Raw genomic sequence first — 18449 nt, forward strand, 5'->3', positions numbered from 1 at the left:
GAATGTTTTATATTTTTACAGTGTTCTTGAGCTTTGTTCTAGGATGTAGAGTTACTTCAAAACAGACTAATGCCATTGGTTCTTGCTTTTATAATAATTTGTTAGCCTGGTCTGGAGTGGTGCTCAGACTAAGGCTAATTATTTCCTACTAATGAGGCAAGACTTCCTGTGTACACCACTCAGTAACCCACAAATTGGGAGTTTTTTCTACTTTGCCTGTTGGGAACAGTGGCAATAGCTAGCTTCGTGTGAGTGCCCTGCACTGTTCCCTCTGTTTCCTTCAAATGGTACTTTTCCTGGCCTGGGAAATCGCCTTAAACACATGAGGTTAGTTTTCTACTTGAGGGAGACCCTCTGCAGATGCTCTGGGCTTTTCTCTCTGTAGCTGTCTTCTGTGCAGCTCTGTTCAGTGACCTGTAGCTGCTTAGGGCTCCCTACACCAATGATATTCAACCACGGTGCCGTGAGAGCATTGTAGGTGTGCCAGGAAAAAATTTTAAAAACCATTAATTAAATTATTTTCAAAAGAAGTTCAAAGCAAAGTTAAATATATATTTTTTCCCCACTCTTTTTTTTTTTTTTTTTTTGCAGTTTTTGGCAGGGGCTGAATTTGAACCTGCCACCTCTGGCACCCTGCTCCTTTGAGCCACAGGTATCATCCTCCACTTTTTTTTTTAAATCAACATAATTTAAGTGTGCCACAGAAGTTAACTAGAGGTTTAAGTGTGCCATAAGATAAAAAGGGTTGAAAAACACTGTCCTAGACTTCCATCTCAGTTTCTTTAACTCTTGAGAATTTGCCAGGTTCTAATTCACTTTCACCTCTTTGTGCTGTGGTCTGGAAACTCCTTAAGACAGTAAGGTGGGGCAGTGGTAGGGTTAATCTCATACATTTCTCATTTCTTAAGGATCACTCTTTTTTGTTGCCTGATGTCTAGTCTTGCAAACTGTTTTTTCATATAATTTTCTCTGGTTTATTTTATCTTATGGATTGTTTCTGGTGGAAAGATAAGTCTCATACCGGTTCCCCTATTTTGGCTACAACATATATTTTTTAGTAAAAAACATTCTTTATTTTTTATTGTTTCAGGTACATTGAAGGCACAAATGATTAGGTTACACTGATTGCATTTGTTAAGTACAGTCCCTCTTATAATTGTGTCCCACTCCCAGAAGGTGTGACATATGCCATAAGCCTGTTCCCCTTCCCCCCACCTTGAATAGAGTGGAGTTTTTCTCTTATTAGGGTATGTATTAGATTATCTACTGGCTTCATATTAGAATTGAAGTACATAGCCGGGCATTGTGGTGCACACCTGTAGTCCCAGCTACTTGGGAGGCTGAGTCAAGAGAATCACTTAAGTCCAAGAGTTTGAAGTTGCTGTGAGCTGTGACATCACAGCCCTCTATCAAGGGTGGTATAGTGAGACTCTGTGTTAAAAGAAAAAATAAAAAAGAATTGAAGTACATTTGATTCTTGCTTATCCAATCTTGGGATACTTTACTAAGAAGACTATGTTTTAACTCAATCCAGGTCCCCATGAGAATAGCCCACATCACAAAATCTCAAACCTGCAAATGCTGGCTTGGATGTGGAGAGAAGGGAACACTTTCACACTGCTGGTGGGACTGCAAACTGACACAACCTTTTTGGAAGGAAGTATGGAGAATCCTCAAAGAACTCAAATTAGACCTCCCATTTGATGCTGCAATCCCAAGCTAGGTATCTACCCAAAAAAATAATCTTTTTATCATAAGGACATTTGCACTAGACTTGTTTATCACAGCTCAATTTACAATTGCCAAATTGTGGAAACAACTTAAATCCCTTAACCAACCTAGGAGTGGATTAACAAGCTGTGGTATGTGTGTACCATGGAATACTATTCAGCCATTAAAAAAAGTCTTTAGAATGATAGAGCTAGAAACAATTGAAAGGAGTTAATCAGGATACTGAGAAAATAGGAGTAAAGACTGCTTTTGAAAGAAATTTGGGGCTGGGTGCATTGGCTCACACCTGTAATCCAGCACTTTGGGAGGCCTAGGTAGAGGATTGCTTGAGGTCAGGAGTTTGAGGCTAGCCTGGGCAATGGAGAAAGACCCTGTCTTTCCAAAAAACAATTGTTTTTTTATTAGCTGAGCACAGTGGTACATGCTTATAGTCCCAGGCACTGGAGAGGCTGAGGCAGAGGATTGCGTGAGCCCAAAGTTTGAGGATGTAGTGAGCTATGATGGTGCCACTGGACTCTAGCCTAGGTGACAGAATGATCTGAGACACTGTGTCCAAAATAAATTAAAAAATTTACTGCTTTGGACTATTAAGCTGCTGTGCCTATTTCCTGCAGTATTGAGTTCCATCCACACAGTGGTGCTAGAAAACCAAGAAGTGATCATTTTTTCCTCTTAATCAGTAGAATATGTATTTCTAAAGGTTCTTTAAAAATAAACACTTCCTCAAGTTGTATAAGACGTTTTCTCATCCTCTATCAAATCTATCATAAAACTATTATTTTCATCTCTGAAATATTCCAATATTCCATCATCCCTCAACCAGATGGCTATAATAGATAGCTTCCTAATGGATCTTCCTGGACTAACCTCTGCTCTGTTCCAATCTGTTGTCCATATTTTAGCAGCTGTAAGTACTCTTTCCTAAACTTAAATCTGAACCGTACTTTGTCGCTTAAAAAACTGTTAGTGAATCCTTACTAAATTAAGTTTGTCAGTGAAGATAAATACAGACAGGCCTTTCCTGGCCCACTTGTTGCCCAGTACTCCAGCTTCATTCACCTGTAGCCTTTCCTTGTCCACGTGCCCTGTTGCTCTGTACTTCAGTCAGTGTGGCGGGATTTGGGTTCTTTGAACACAATGTTTTTTCCCTCCTACTTTTGTCTGATTTTTCTTCTGCTTGGAAGGATTAGAGGGATATGTGTATGTATGCATAGATATATACTTTAAAACAATGTTTTACTGATATATAATTGTTCATATTTATGGGGTGCATGTGATATTTTGATACATTCAGACAGACAGTGTATAATGGTCAAATTTAGGATATCCATCACCTTAAACATTTATCATTTTGTTGCCTTGGGGACATTTCAGATCTTTTCTAGTCACCCGTCTGTGCTGTTCAACATTAGAACGTCTTCTGTTGAATGATACGTTTATTCTCTTTAATCAACCTCTTCTTAGCACTTCCCACCTTCTTAGCCTCTGTTAACTATCTTTCTACTCTCTACCCATAACATCCATTTTTTCTTAAATCCCAGATATGAGTAAAAACATGCAGTGTTTGTCTTTCTGTGTCTGGCTTAATTCAGTCAACATTGTGACCTTGGTAGTTCCATCTATCTTGTTGCACATGGCAGGATTTGGGACCCAGTTTGGACCCGCCACCTCTGATATATGTGGCCAGTGCCCTACTCCTTGAGCCACATGCGCCACCCCAGGACTTTATTTTTGTAATGGCTGAATAGTATTTCTTTGTGTATATATGCCACATTTTGTTACTCCATTCATCCATTGGTGGACATTTAGGTTGTTTCCTTATTTTGGCTATTGTGAATAGTGCTGCAGTACACCCAGGGATCCAAGTATCTTTTTGATATACTGATTTTCTTTACTTTGGATAAATACTCGGTAGTGCAATTGCCAGATCATTCGTAGTTATATGTTTAGTTTTTTGAGAAACTTCTTGTTTTTCATGATAGCTATATTAACTTATACTCCCACTAGTAGTGTGTAAGAATTCCCTTGTTTTCACATCTTTATCAGCATTTGTTATTTTGTGTCTTTTTAATAATTGGCTATTACAGTGAGGGTAAGATGATACCTCATTGTGGTTTTGGATTTGTGTTTTACTGATGATAAGTAATGCTGAAAATTTTTTTAGATACCTGTTGTCCATTTATGTGTCTTCTTTTGAGAAATGTCTATTCATGGCATTTATTCACTTTTTACTGGGATGATATTTTTGCTGTTGAGTTGAGTTTTTTATATATTCTGGATGTTAATTCCATGTTGGATGAATAGTTTGCAAATATTTTCTCTGACTCTAAAGTTTGTCTCTTCTTACTGTTTATTGTTTTCTTTGCTGTGTAGAAGCTTTTTAGTTTAATATAGACTCATTTGTTTTATTTTTGTATTTGTTGCTTGTGCTTTTGATGTCTTAGCCATAAAATGTTTTCTTACAAAGGTCCTGGATTATTTCCCCTGTAGTTTCTTCTAGTAGTTCTGTTCTGTCTCTTACATTTGAGTTTTGAATCCATTTTGAGTTGATTTTTGTATCTGGTAAGAGATAGGGGTCTAGTTTTATTCTTCTGTATATGAATGTCCAGTTTTCTTTGCATCATTTGTTGAAGAAGGTATCCTTTCTCCAATGTATGTCTTTGGCACCTGTGTTGAAAATTAGTTGGCTGTAAATGTGTGGATTTATTTCTGAGTTCTCTCTTCTTTTCCATTGGTCTGTGTCATTTTTATACCAGTACCATGCTCTTTTGGTTACTTTAGCTTTGTAGTATACTATAACTTTGAAGTCAGGTAGTGTTATACCGCCAGTTTTATTTTTTTCAGTATTATTTTGGCCAGGAGCTCTTTGTTTCATACAATTTTAGAATTTTTTTTTCTATTTCTGTGAAAAGTATTATTGGTATTTTGATAGGCATTACATTGAATCTATAGATTGCATTGGGTAGTATGGTCATTTTTAACAATATTTCTTCTAATCCATGAGCATGTGATGTCTTTTCATTTGTGTTCTGTTCAATTTCTTTCATCAGTTTTATTGTTTCCTTATAGAGGTCTTTGGTCTCTTTGGTTAAAATATTTCTTCTTGGTGAAGTGTAGTGGCTCATGTCTCTAATCCAACGCTTTGAGACACAGAGGTGGGAGGATTGCTGGTAGGCCAGGAATTTGAGACCAGCCTAGGTAACATAGTAAGACCCCATTTCTTTAAAAATTAGAAAAATAAGCCGTGTGGTGGCATGCACTGGTAGTCCCAGCTACTCAGGAGGCTAAGGTAGGAGGATAGTTTGAGCCCAAGAGTTTGAAGTTGCAGGGAGTTATGATGCCACCACTGCACTCTGGGCAGGGCAAGAAAAAGAAAGTAAGACCCTGTGTCAAATAATAACTTCTTAAAATAATTTGTTCTCATCTTTCGTATTTTAGCTTAAACCAACAGTTCTCAACCTGTCGTGATCCACAGGAACTTTATTAAAGGGCCGCAGTAATAGGAAGGTTGAGAACCACTGGCTTAAGCCTTGGAAAGTTTTTATTAATTTCCCCAAGTAGATAAGCTGTTTGTGTTATGTATTCTCATAGTATCTAATAATTTTTTTTTCCTTCAGTTTTTGGCCAGGGCTGGGTTTGAACCCACCACCTCTGGCATATGAGTCTGGGGCCCTACTCCTTTGCGCCACAGGCGCTGCCCGATAATTTTTCTTTATAATAATCACAGTTTAATTATATAAAATTATGTAAAAATTATATGAAATGTAGGTGATTTGACTAATGTTCATTTCCGAACTGCGTTATAAGGGCTGACAAGCTAGATTCTGTACTCTTTGCTCATTAGTGTATCATTGCTGCCTATTAAAATATTTGCTAAATAAATGAATGAATGGAAGTCGGCCGGCATCTGAGGTAGATATTAGAAGTAGGAACAGGTGAGCATTCAGGGAAACAAAGAAATAGTTGCACATCAGAATACACTAAAGTGAGCTTTATATTAAGGCAGTGTATTGACCCAGTGTAGTCCACTTGTGTATTTCTTGTTGGGGCAGAAATTAATTCTAGTTCATGGGCAACTTTGAGCTGTAAGGGTTCCTGTCTGCATGGAAAGGCAGGTGAAGCGAGAGAGACAGATCACACTTGGCATGTTTAAAATTAGGGAAGCAGGTCAGGCTGTAGCAGAGAAAGCTGTTCTATATAAGTAGGAGACCCTGTTTCTAGTCCAGCTATGATACTGTTTTGTTCTGTAACCTTGGGAAAGATGTGGTATAACACTGGAGATGATAAGTCACCATTTGTGTTTACATTTATTTACATGACTGTGTAATAAGATAATAAAAACATTCTTTTAATGTGTATTAAAATGAATGAGAAAATAGAGGTAAAAACATTTAAAAATGTATATAAACTTACATATATTTGCCCAGAAAATGGGAAGTTCTTCATTTTTGGAATTTCTATTCTTTTGTTCATAATTATAACTAAGGATTATCTAATTGAATAAAAGAGTTATGGCATACAAAACCCCATTTTCTTTTCTTTTTTTTTTTTTTTTTGTTGCAGTATATTTATTTATTTTTGCTTGCTTGTTCTGGTATATTCTTTCTCTCTTTTTTAAAATTAAATCATAATTGTGTACATTAATGCATTTATGGAATACAATGTGCTAATTTGATATACAGTGTGGAATGCTTACATCAAACTGTTAACATAACCATCACCTCACTTATTTGTTGTGGTAAGACATTTATACTGTACTCTTAATAGTTTTGAAATGTACCATTGCATTGTGCACATTAGGTGAGGTCCAACCAAATACATTCCTTCCTCCTGGCCTCCCCACCCCTTCTCCTCTCCGCTCCCTCTTTTTCTCTCTTTTGGACTATAGTTGTGCTTTATCATTCATATGAATGTGTAGGTGATTATATATTGGTTTCATAATAATACTGAGTACATTAGATGCTTTATCTTCCATTCTTGAGATACTTTACTAGAAAAATATGTTCCATTTCCATCCAGGTAAACATAAAAACATGTCAAGTCTCCATACTGTGGCTGCATAGTATTCCATGGTATACATATACCAACAATTTGTTAATCCATTCATGTGTCAGTGGGCACTTGGGCTGCTTCGATGACTTGGCAATTATGCATTGGGCTGCAACAAACATTTTGGTGCAAATGTCTTTGTTGTAAAATGATTTTTGGTCATCTGAATATATACCTAGTAGAGGAATTGCAGGATTGAATGTAGATCTACTTTTAGTTCCTTGAGTATTCTCCAAACTTCTTTTTTCTATGGCCACTATATTTTAAGTTTTATAAGGGCATGACCGAGTCAGCTTTACTTATTGTTTATCCTCTGCACACAGTATCTAGTTGGTGTCCAGAAATTATTTTTTTAATTTAATTTTTACTAAATTATAACTATATATATTATGGGATAATTTTTATTATATATAAATTATAACTATGTATATATTTATGGGGTACAATTTGATGATTTGATATACAATGTGGGATGCTTATAACTAACATAACTATGACCTCACTTATTTTTGTAGTAAGACATTTATAGTATACACTTAGTTGTTTTGAAAATGTACCCTTGCATTGTGTACATTAGGTAAGATCCTGCCAAATATCCTCCCTCCACTGACCCTTCCCCCATTTATCCTCCCCCCTCTCCTCTCCTTTCCTCTCCCTCCTCTTCTCTCTTTCTTTCTGGAATATCTTTATCTTCCAGTGATAAAACACAAAGTGTTTATATATTGGTTTCATAATAATACCAAGTACATTGGATACTTTTTTCCCCCATTCTTGAGATACTTTACTAAGAAGAGTATGTTCCATCTCCATCCAGGTTAATTTGTTTATCCATTCATGAGTCGATGGGCATTTAGACTGCTTCTACAACCTGACTGTTGTGAATTGGGCTGCACCAAACATTCTGGTGCAAATGTCTTTGTTGTAAAATGATTTTTGTTCGTCTGGGTAGATACCTAGTAATGATATTGTAGGATCAAACTGTAGGTCTACTTTTAGTTCCTTCAGTATTCTCCAAATTTCTTTCCAAAAATGTCATATTAGCTTGTATTCCCATCAGCAGTGTACAAGCATTCCCTTCCCTCTGCATCCTTGCCAACATCTGTAGTTTGGGGATCTTGTTATATGGGCTAGTCTTACTGGAGTTGAATGATATCTCAAAGTGGTTTTGATTTGCATTTCTCTGATAATTAAAGGTGATGAGGATTTTTTCATGTGTTTATAGGCCATGTGCGTGTCTTCTTTGGAGAAGTTTCTATTTAAGTCTCTTGCCCACATAGAAATAGTTATTTGTTCTGTTTTTATTGATTAGTTTGAGTTCTCCATGGATTCTAGTTATCAGACCTTTGTCAGAGGCATAACCTGCAAAAATCTCCCATTCTGAAGGTTGTCTGTTTGCTCTTGGCTGTGCAAAAGTTTTTTAGTTTGATCAGATCCCAGTTATGTATTTTTGGTGTTGCTTCAATTGCCCAGGGGCCCCTTCTCATAAAATATTCTCCCAGGCCGGTGTCTTCAAGTGTTTTCCCTGCACTCTCTTCTAGTATTTTTATAGTTTCATGTCTTAAGTTTAAATCTTTTATCAAGTGAGAATCAATGTTTGTTAATGGTGAAAGGTGGGGGTCCAGTTTCAGTCTTCTACAGGTCGCCGGCCAGTTCATCCAGCACCATTTGGTAAATAGGAAGTCTTTCCCCCACTGAATGTTTTTGATAGGCTAATCAAAGATCAAACGATGGTAAGTAGCTTGGTTCATCTCTTGGTTCTCTATTTTCCATAAATCTACCTCTGCTTTTGTGCCAGAACCATGCTGTTTTGATCACTATAGCTTTATAGTATAGCCTGAAGTCTGGCAACATGATACCTCCTGATTTGTTTTTATTTCTGAGTAATGTATTGGCTATTTGAGGTTTTTTATTTTTATTTATTTATTTATTTATTTTGTGGAAACAGAGTTTCACTTTATCACCCTCGGTAGGGTGCCACGGTGTCACACAGCTCACAGCAACCTCCAACTCCTGGGCTTAGGCGATTCTCTTGCCTCAGCCTTTCAAGTAGCTGGGACTATAGGCACCTGCCACAATGCCTGGCTATTTTTTGGTTGCAGTTTGGCCGGGCTGGGAACTTGCCGCCCTCGGTATATGGGGTTGGCACCCTACCCACTGAGACATGGGCACCACCTCTTGTGGTTTTTTGTAATTCCATATAAAATGAAGCACTATTTTTTCAAGCTCTTTAAAGTATGACAATGGTGCTTTAATAGAGGTTGCATTAAATGTGTAGATTGCTTTGGGTCGTATGGGCATTTTAACAATGTTGATTCTTCCCAGCCATGAGCATGGTATGATTTTCCATTTGTTAACATCTTTAGCTATTTCTTTTCTCAGAGCTTCATAGTTCTCTTTATAGAGATCTTTCATGTCCTTCATTAGGTAAATTCCCAAGTAGTTCATCTTCTTTGGGACTACTGTAAAAGGAATAGATCCTTGACTATTATTGGTATATATAAAAGCTACTGATTTGCAAGTATTGATTTTGTATCCTGAGACACTGCTATTTTCATTGATCACTTCTAAGAATTTTGTAGTTGAGTCCCTGCGGTTTTTCCTATAAAATCATGTCATCTGTGGAGAGTGGGAGTTTCACTTCCTCTGACTTCTTTGAATACCCTTTATCCCCTTATCTTGTCTAATTGCTATAGGTAGCACTTCCATTATTATGTTGAATAGCAGTGGTGACAATGGGCATCCTTGTCTACTTCCAGATCTGAGTGGAAATATTTTCAAGTTTATTCCATTCAATATGATACTGGCTGTGGGTTTGCTGTAGATAGCCTCTTTCAGTTTAAGAAATGTCCCGTGTAAGCCTATTTTCTTAAGTGTTCTAATCCTGAAAGGATGCTGGATGTTATCAGAAGCTTTTTCTGCATCAATTGAGAATCATATGGTCTTTATTTTTTATTTTATTTATGTGATGTATTATGCTTATAGATTTACATATATTGAACTAACCTTGTAACCCTAGGATTAAAAACAACTTGATCGTGGTGTATAATTTTTTTGATATATTGTTGAATTCTGTTTGCTAGGATCTTATTGAATATTTTTGCATGGATATTCATTAATGATATTAGTCTATAGTTTTTATTCTTTGTTGGGTTCTTTCCTGGTTTGGGGATTAAGGTGATATTTGCTTCATAGAATATGTTAGGGAGGATTACTACTTTTTCTATATTTTGGAAAAGTTTATGTTACCTAGTCACTATTTCCTCTTTGAAGATTTGGTATAATTCTGATGTGAAGCCATCTGGTCCTGGACTTTTGTTTTTTTGGAGATTTTGTATAGCTGATGCTATTTCAGTGCTTGGTATATGTCTGTTCAAAATTTTTAAATCTTTCTGGTTGAGTCTAGGAAGGTGGCATGCTTCCAGGTATTGGTCCATTTCCTCCAGATTATCATATTATGGAGACTAGAGTTTTTCATAGTATTCATTGAAGACTTTGAATTTCTGTGATATCTGTTGTTGTTTCCCCTTTATTGCTTCTGATTGACATTGCTAGCGATTTTACTTTTCTGTTTTTGGTTAGGCTAGCCAAAGATTTATGGAATTTCATTAATTTTTTCAAAAAACCAACTTTTGGTTTCATTGATCCTCTGAATGATTCTTTTATTTTTAATTTCAGTTCTTGTCTAATTTTGTTTATTTCTTTTCTTCTCCTGGGTTTTCTAATCCTGTCACTGTTGTGGAAGTTAAGTTTTGTTCCAGAAATTCTGGGTTAATTTACTTTGGTAATAGACCATTGTGCTGGTCATTATGGAAAATGGGTCTGAGTACTTCCTGGAGAGCTGGTTTGGTTATGGCAAATTTCCTAAACATGTGCATGTTAGTAAAGTATTTGATTTCTCCTTCACAAATGAAACTCAGTTTAGTTGAATACAGGATCATGGGCTAAAAGTTGTTTTTGTTTTAGAAGACTGAACGTCGATGACCATCCTCTTCTGGCTTGAAAGGTTTTGGCTGATAGATCTGCAGTCATTCTAGTATTTCTCCCTTTGTAGGTAATGCCTTTCTTATGTCTGGCTGCTTGCAGGATTTTCTCCTTCATATTAACTTTGGCAAAGTTAATTACAATGTGTCTAGGAGATGCTTTATTTGGATTGAGTCTTGCTGGGTTCTGAAACTATCTGAATTTCTGTATTTCTTACCATGCTTGGGAAATTCTCCTCCATGATATCTTGGAGTAGAGCATCTGTACCTTTAGGACCATCCTCTCTTCCTTTAGGAATTCCTGTAAGTCAGATGTTTGATCTTTTGGAATGATCCCACAACTTTCTCAGGGAATGTTCTGTTCTTGTTTTACGTTTTTCTGCCTCTTTGAATGCTTGGGATCATGCAAAAGCCTTGCCTTCCATTTCTGAGATCCTTTCTTCTGCATGCTCAGCTCTATTACTGAGGGATTTTACTGTATTTTGAAGCCCCTTGAATAACTTTTTCACTTCTTCAAGCTTTGTTATATCTTTTCTCATTATGTCCATATTCTTGGTGACTTTGTCTTTGAATTCATTCATTTCTTGAGACAACTTTTGAACTACTCTTTGAATTTCTACTTCCATCTTTTCTTCCATTTTATTTGCCATCCATAGTCTGAATTCTGTTTCTGACAATTCAGCTATTTGTCTATGAATGGTATCTTCTGTTGTATCTCTTTTGTCCTTCCTTGGGGGAGTAGACCTGCTCTGATTATTCATGTTGCCAGAGTTCTTCTGCTGGTTATGCCCATAATTATTTTTCGCAGTTGGCTAGTAAAAGTGGTAGGATGAGATTGTATTAAGGCCTCTGGGAAGTGGAGTTAACCAGCCCTTTAGCAATGAGCTGGGGCTGGTGATTGTACCCTTTCCCCTGTAACTTTACAAAGGTCCTTTTCAGAGCTGCAGCCAGAGACTGAAGACCTGCTTGATGTGATAGTGCTACCTGACTCTGTATTGTAGTCAGCCAGCCTCTATCCAATCCTAATGATAGGTGGTACTGTGCAGAAATCTCAGCTGGGAGAGATACAAGTAACTGTGGCACCCTGCTTCCCACCAGCAAAAGCTGGAGAAGGAGAATCAGTCCCTCCCACTACAAAACAACCAGCACTCAACCTTGGAAGGTCCCCATGTAGACAGCCCAGGTAAAGAATTATATTTCGATTGTCCCCAGTATTACAATCACTGCTCACCAGGGAGAGTTCAAAGGATCTCCAGCAACCTAATAGTAGGGATCCACAGAAAGCCGGAGGGGCTGGAGTCTGGTTCCCTCTGGTGAGCAATGGAGTTAGGAAGGTATTCCCAGCCAGAGAGTCAGTCCAGGGGCATCAGTACCTTTGCCCCCTGCCACACATTGCTGCTGGCAACCCTGAGGGGCTGGAGCCTGGTTCTCTCCAGTGAGCAACCGTGTCAGGGAGGTGCACCTTCCAGAGTCAGAGGAGAGTAGGCGGCTCCTCCCCTGCTGCCCACCTCATCAGCAACCCCAGGGCCAGGAGCCTTTTCCTCTGGTGAGCAATAGAATCAGGAAAGTGTGCTGCCAAATTCAGATCAGAGGAATTTGATCAGTGCCTCTGCCTGCTTCACACCATCTGGTGCGTTTCTCTTGCACACATGTGCAGTCAGCGAGTGTCTCCACCCCTGTTGCACACTGCCTCTGGCAGCCCCAAAGGGGTTCCTTCCCTCCAGTGAGCAGCAGAATCATGAAAGTGCATCTCCAAAGTCTGACCTGGGGCTTCAGCGCCTCCCGCCTGCTGTGCACCATCGCATCGCAGTTTGTCTGTCTCCCACGTGTCCCTTTCTCCCTGTGCCCCAACCCCCACCAACTTGCATTTGAGCTACTGTTTCTACCCTGCTGTCCTCTGGCCCACACAATGCCCAGGCCTCTTAAGGAATTGCCAAACACACTGGGCTCTGCAAGGGCAGGCCTTCAGATCACCATGTGAGGAGGGAAGGGTGGATTGAGAGTTCAGAATTGTGGAAAAATATTTGTTTAATTTTATGCCTGGCAGGATGATGCCTAGGCCCACAAGTGGGATCTCCTTGGAGAAGGAGACCTAGTGTTTAGCAGCTCTCCCCCCTGCGGTGAAATAAGAGGTCTGTTGTTCCCTCCTTGCTTACAGAGAGCACACCAAGAGCTCCCACTTGGAGGAGGTTCTCTCTTCCTCTTGGCAGTGGGCTTTGTTTACTTTTAGTTACAGCTTGCCTCAGAGAAATGATGTGTACTTATCTATCTTCTTTCTTAGCTCAGCTTCCCACCTTCAGCTTCACTGAGTCCATTCTGCCCATTATCTCTCCTGGGCAGGAGCCTCTGTCAAACCTGCCTCTAGTTGGCCATGTTATTTCCTTCCCTAGATTATTTTTGAATGAATGATGTCGTGAATTATCCTAAAGACTTTTGTGATTGGCATTCTATGGCTTCTTTGCCCTGTTGGTATTCTATAGAAAGGAATGAGCTGAGGTGAAACTCTTATGTTGATGTTTACTTTCTTGTATTTCAGCTGTGGCAGAAGTAAAACTTCGAGATGATCAGTATACACTGGAACACATGCATGCTTTTGGAATGTATAATTACCTGCACTGTGACTCCTGGTATCAAGACAGTGTCTACTACATTGATAACCTTGGAAGAGTTATGAACTTAACAGTGATGCTGGTAAGAAAAACATTAATGTTAGGACTTTGCAGTAAATTTTCCCCTTGAATCTGATGTCCAGAGAATTGAGGTATGCATACCTTTAGCATGTGGAATCCTATGTATGTAAGACTCCATTTCTGCTTAATTTAAATTTTTCTCTTTGTACTTACTTTATATATTCACCTCTACTCTCACTGATGCAGGGATTGTCTCCATGAAGGGAGGAAAGTCCTTTTAACTCTCCAAGTGGGTTCTTGCTTCATGTGACAAGAAATTCAGGTGCAAGCCAGCCAACAACAGGAAGTTCATTAAGATAGAGACAGACAATAGATCCTACTCCACAGAGTAGGTGACCTCTTCTGAGCAGGAGGAGGACCCCTTCTGGGGCAATGGTAACGTTTTTAAATGTTCAGAAATCCTGTCAGAAAACAACCATATATGCAGCATTGTCCTGAGGTCTGGGCATAAAGGTTAATCATAAAGTGCTGTCCTTTGTTAATGCTATGCTCTCACACAAGCTACGCACAGTTTTTAAGGCATCCAGCTTAGTAATTTACCCATCCTCGGGTGGTTAGGGTCTGTACCCGGGCGCTCTCAGCCTTCCTTTCTCGCTTTATCCCTACGTTGTCACCACTGGACAACCACTGTAGTGAATTTTATATTAGTGTTGATGCGAATGTTTATGTTGGCTTTTCCTAAATGAGGTGTTTTCCCCAACTGTAATAATGGATTTGCCTTTCTTTTTTTATTTAGTGAATTTTTGCTTTATGTTTTTTAAACTTGAGCACAAACATTTAGCATTGTTTAGTCTACAGTGAATTGATTTTCTTAGCATTATGAAATGTCTCCCTTTACTTTTAGCGTCTGGGAATAATTTTGTCTTGAAATCTTCTTTGATATAAATATAGTCACTTCTAGCTTTTAAAAAACCTTTTTTCTTTTTCTTTCAATTTATCAATGTCTATGTTTTTAAAGTGTGTCTCTTATAAAAAGCATATAATTGGATCTTGTTTTTTATTCACCATAATAATCTGTGTCTTTTAATTGGAAAGGTTAGTACATTGATACTTAATAATCTAGTTCCTGATAATCTTGGGTTTATATGTATTACCATCTTGTTATTTTTTTTTTTATAATTTTTTTTGCAGTTTTTTGGCCAGGGCTGGGTTTGAACCCACCACCTCAGGCATATGGAGCTACACCTTTGAGCCACAGGTGCCGCCCTTTTTTCAGTTTTTCACATGTGTTCTTTGTTCCTTATTGTCTCTGTTCTTTTCTGGAGGATTAATTAAAGTTTTTCTTTTAAAAATTTTTCTTAAAATTCCATTTCATTTTGTCCTTTGGCTTTTTATGGTTAGTGTAGAGATTATAGTATTCATCCTTGACTTATAACATCTACCTCTATTTAATATTTTGCCTAACCATGTAAAAACTTACAATGATATAATTCAATTTATTTCTCCTCTCTTTGAGCTAATTGTGAGCTGTTTTACTTCTTCATATGTTGTGAATTCCACAGTACAGTGTTAACATCTTCAAACAGCTCGTGGTCTGCTGGGAGCTCCCTGATTACTCTCTGTTCCTTCCGACCCTCCTGTACGTCGCATCTATGCAGTATCTGTCTCATCTACTTGTGTAATGTTGTCATCACTTGCTTAAATTCATTTAATATTTCCCTCACGACAAAATCTACATCTTAAAATATGTAATTTTAGAGAAGATAATGCAATTTTGTAATTAAAGAAAAAAGTCAAAAGAATTTAGTGAGGTCTCCCACCATCTTTTATCTGTTCAGTTTTTAGTGCCCATTTCCCTTGCAGTGTCTAATGTCTAAGTTACTTGTATGTCCTTCCAGAAGTGGGAGGGTTTTTTTATTGTTTTTTGCAAGAATAAACACAAAATAATATATATTCTGAAACTAAAAACATTTCATCTTTTTATTAAGATTTATACTAGCTTTTTAATAAGCTGGTATGTACAGTTTATTAATGCCTTTCTTTCAATCTTGTTTTCTACTACACCTTAGCAGTATTAAACTCTTGAAATTCCAGAGGTATGTCCTATATCCTTTTTTCTCTGAGCCTTTTCCTATGTGGTTAACTCTACCTGTAATAGACTCGTAGTTAGTTCTGTGTTAGGCTGCTTCCAAATCTTAATACTTAAGCCCTTTTTGACCATTTTTTTATCTAGAAAGCATGCCCTGACTTATTCCCTCTGCTCCCAGGAATATTCACATCATTGGCTTTCAGATCTGCGTGGGCTGTGAATTCACTCTAGGCCAATGGTTGACGGACTTTTTTCTGTACAGGGGTAAATATTTTAGGTTTTGTGGGCCAATCTATCGCTCTTACTTACTTTTGCTGTTGTACCATAGATTGGTTGTAAATGAATAACGTGATAGAATTCAATAATACTTTATTTACAAAAACATAGAGTGAACAGGAATGGGTCAGTGGACTGTAGTTTGCCAATCCCTGGAATAGGCCATGGGTTCCAGTATCAAGCCCAAGACTTGCTCAGTATGTTTGTTGAATGGGTAATAGCTATTGAAAGCTCACTGTTACTCTTGGGAGCTGGCTTTTCCTTCTTAACAAGGTCTTCTTTTATTTCTAATACAGGTAGAGGTATGAATTCTGTATTTGTGATGTACTGTCTAATCTCAAAATGTTATAAAATTTAGTTAGGCATTTTTTGGTAATGATAAATGTTTTCTTGGTGGCCCCTAACCAAATCAATGGATTATTAATTCTGATTATTTCTTGATGGAGCAGAAGAGATACAGTCTGGCCTCTTTCTGTCTTAAGTATTAGTTGCTTTTTCTTGGTAAGTCTACACTACTAAGAGTTATTATATAGACCTAATATGTATAAGCCAGCTATGCCAGTAGGATATACATGTTTATTAGTTGGCTGTGCTGTGTTCTCTCTGACCAGATATATTTTGATGGAGAGTTTTATGTATGTGCATGTGTATATATACTAAAGTTTTCTTTTTTTTTTTTTTTTAATTAACTAGTAGGGATTTTGGTAGCATATGTTGTACTATAAAGTTTACCAATAAAATTTATTCTGCCAGGGCAGCACCTGTGGCTCAGTGGGTAGAGTGCCAGCTTCATATACCGAGGATGACAGGTTTGAACCTGGCCCTGACTTGCTAAAACAAGAGTGGCAACTGTAACAAAAAAAAATAGCCAGGTGTTGTGGGGGGTGCCTGTAGTCTCAGCTACTGGGGAAGCTGAGGCAAGAGAATCGCTTAAGCCCAAGAGTTGGTGGTTGCTGTGAGCTGTGACACCATGGCACTCTATCGAGGGCCCTACCAAGGGTGACAAAGCGAGACTTTGTCTAAAAAAAAAAAAAATTTTTTTTCTGCCAATTTTCTAACTCAGTAAGTCAGATGACATCATGGTAGATCTTACAGTGTTAGTTTTTGTAGCACCATATTCACAATTTAATTTTACTTTTGTGTCGGTGTCTTGTGGCACATGCTGTGTAGTTCCAGCCTGTTGTTAGAGAACTAAGTTAGAACAAAGGGAACTGGATGTTTAATTCATATTTGCTAGATAAGTTCATTTTAACATGTTTATTGAGAACCTAGTCTTTGTAGGACACTATGATATACTGATGTACTTATATGTTATTCTTTTTAGGTGCTAAGATGAATGTACAGGTAAGTATTGCATGATAATGTGTCAAAGGTATCAAAAAGGCTACAGCAGACTCTCCATATATTCTTGTTTTAAATTTTCTCAAATAAAATGAGGATGATTATAAGGTTTTTTGGAAAGTTAAAGCAAGGTATGTGAAAATGCTTTGAAAATTGGAAGGCATTATGCAAATATAAATAGATATTAGCATGTGCCTTGGGCCACATCACTTCAAGGGAGACAAATGCTGGCTGATTTTTACCACAGTTATCCCTTCTTGGAAAGCAATAAAACTGTATGACAAGAATAAATTATCATAGTAATACCAGGTAGCCTTTATTGAGTGAAGCTTATTACTTATTAGGGATAATTCTAAGCACTATCTACAAACTGTTGAACGCATGCAGTAACCCTGTGCGGTACACAGAGATACTGTTGTTATCCACATCTTACAGTTGAGGAAACTGAGGTTTGTAATTGTCTGAAGTAAAACAGCAGTTAAGTGGCAGATTCTAGGTTTAAACTATTCTATTCTATTCTATTCCAGAGTGCTACGTATTCTCCTTATTACTGATTAATAGAGACAGTTTTTAGCAAGGTAAACAATATAATATGGTATTCTTCAAGCAAGTAAAAGTACCTCTTGATCCTGACAAACTATGAGAAAACATAATCTAGCTTAAACTTTTCTTCTGAATGTTAAATTCTATGACTTCCTCCTAATCTTTAAATTAAATTGGATCAGATGCAATAGTTTGTAATACGAACTAACCATGGTATATTGTTCAGCGGCGTGCTGGTGTTAGTAAGGGGGGAGCAGCTGGCTAGGGAAGGAGGATTGATTTGTAGAGTGCCACTTTCTATGGCGTAAAATACTACTGTGGCCAATTTCAAGCTGACTGTAAAATTTCTAGAAATTCAATACTGGGCTTCCGTGAGTCCGTTAGAGTTGGCTTCAGCACTTTAGTTTGCTTAGAACTAAATAGTTTAAGAAGGAAAACTGGAAACTAAGTAGTGAAGTCCCCTTTTACCTCATTTAAATTTGATGAGGAGTGGCCAGTTATTCTTTTATTTTCCTCCTCCTTTCTACAATAGTGATTCTTTGTTCTCTTTTTCCAAGAAGAAAAATTGAAATAAAGCTAGAAGTAGGAAAGAGGAATTTTTTTTCTGGGGAAAAAAGGGAGCCTTCGATCTTAAAGATTAGGTTAATACTGAGAACTAGTAATCAGTTCAATAACTTTGATGATAATGAGAGTGTCTGCAGTGGAAAATTTGAGCTCTGACTGGATTTATAGTGATATTAAAAAAATATTGTTCTTAATTTAAATATGTTAATGATATTTTAGTTTTTTTAAAGGATCTATTAGAGATAA

At 37.5% G+C, this 18449-nt stretch overlaps 1 protein-coding gene across 2 annotated transcripts in view; it reads left to right on the plus strand.

Annotated features, from left to right (window-relative positions):
- NUDCD1 (NudC domain containing 1) overlaps positions 1–18449 on the plus strand; it is a 75746-nt gene that overhangs the window by 6360 nt on the left and 50937 nt on the right. For both annotated transcript variants that reach the window (XM_023517250.1, XM_003782406.3), the window contains exon 2: positions 13297–13451. In XM_023517250.1, the coding sequence (XP_023373018.1) occupies positions 13297–13451 (155 nt within the window). The remainder of the gene's footprint in view (positions 1–13296; positions 13452–18449) is intronic.

The sequence above is a fragment of the Otolemur garnettii genome, unplaced genomic scaffold (assembly GCF_000181295.1).
Source record: "Otolemur garnettii isolate 467f Iridium unplaced genomic scaffold, OtoGar3 scaffold00004, whole genome shotgun sequence".
Classification (NCBI taxonomy): domain Eukaryota; kingdom Metazoa; phylum Chordata; class Mammalia; order Primates; family Galagidae; genus Otolemur; species Otolemur garnettii.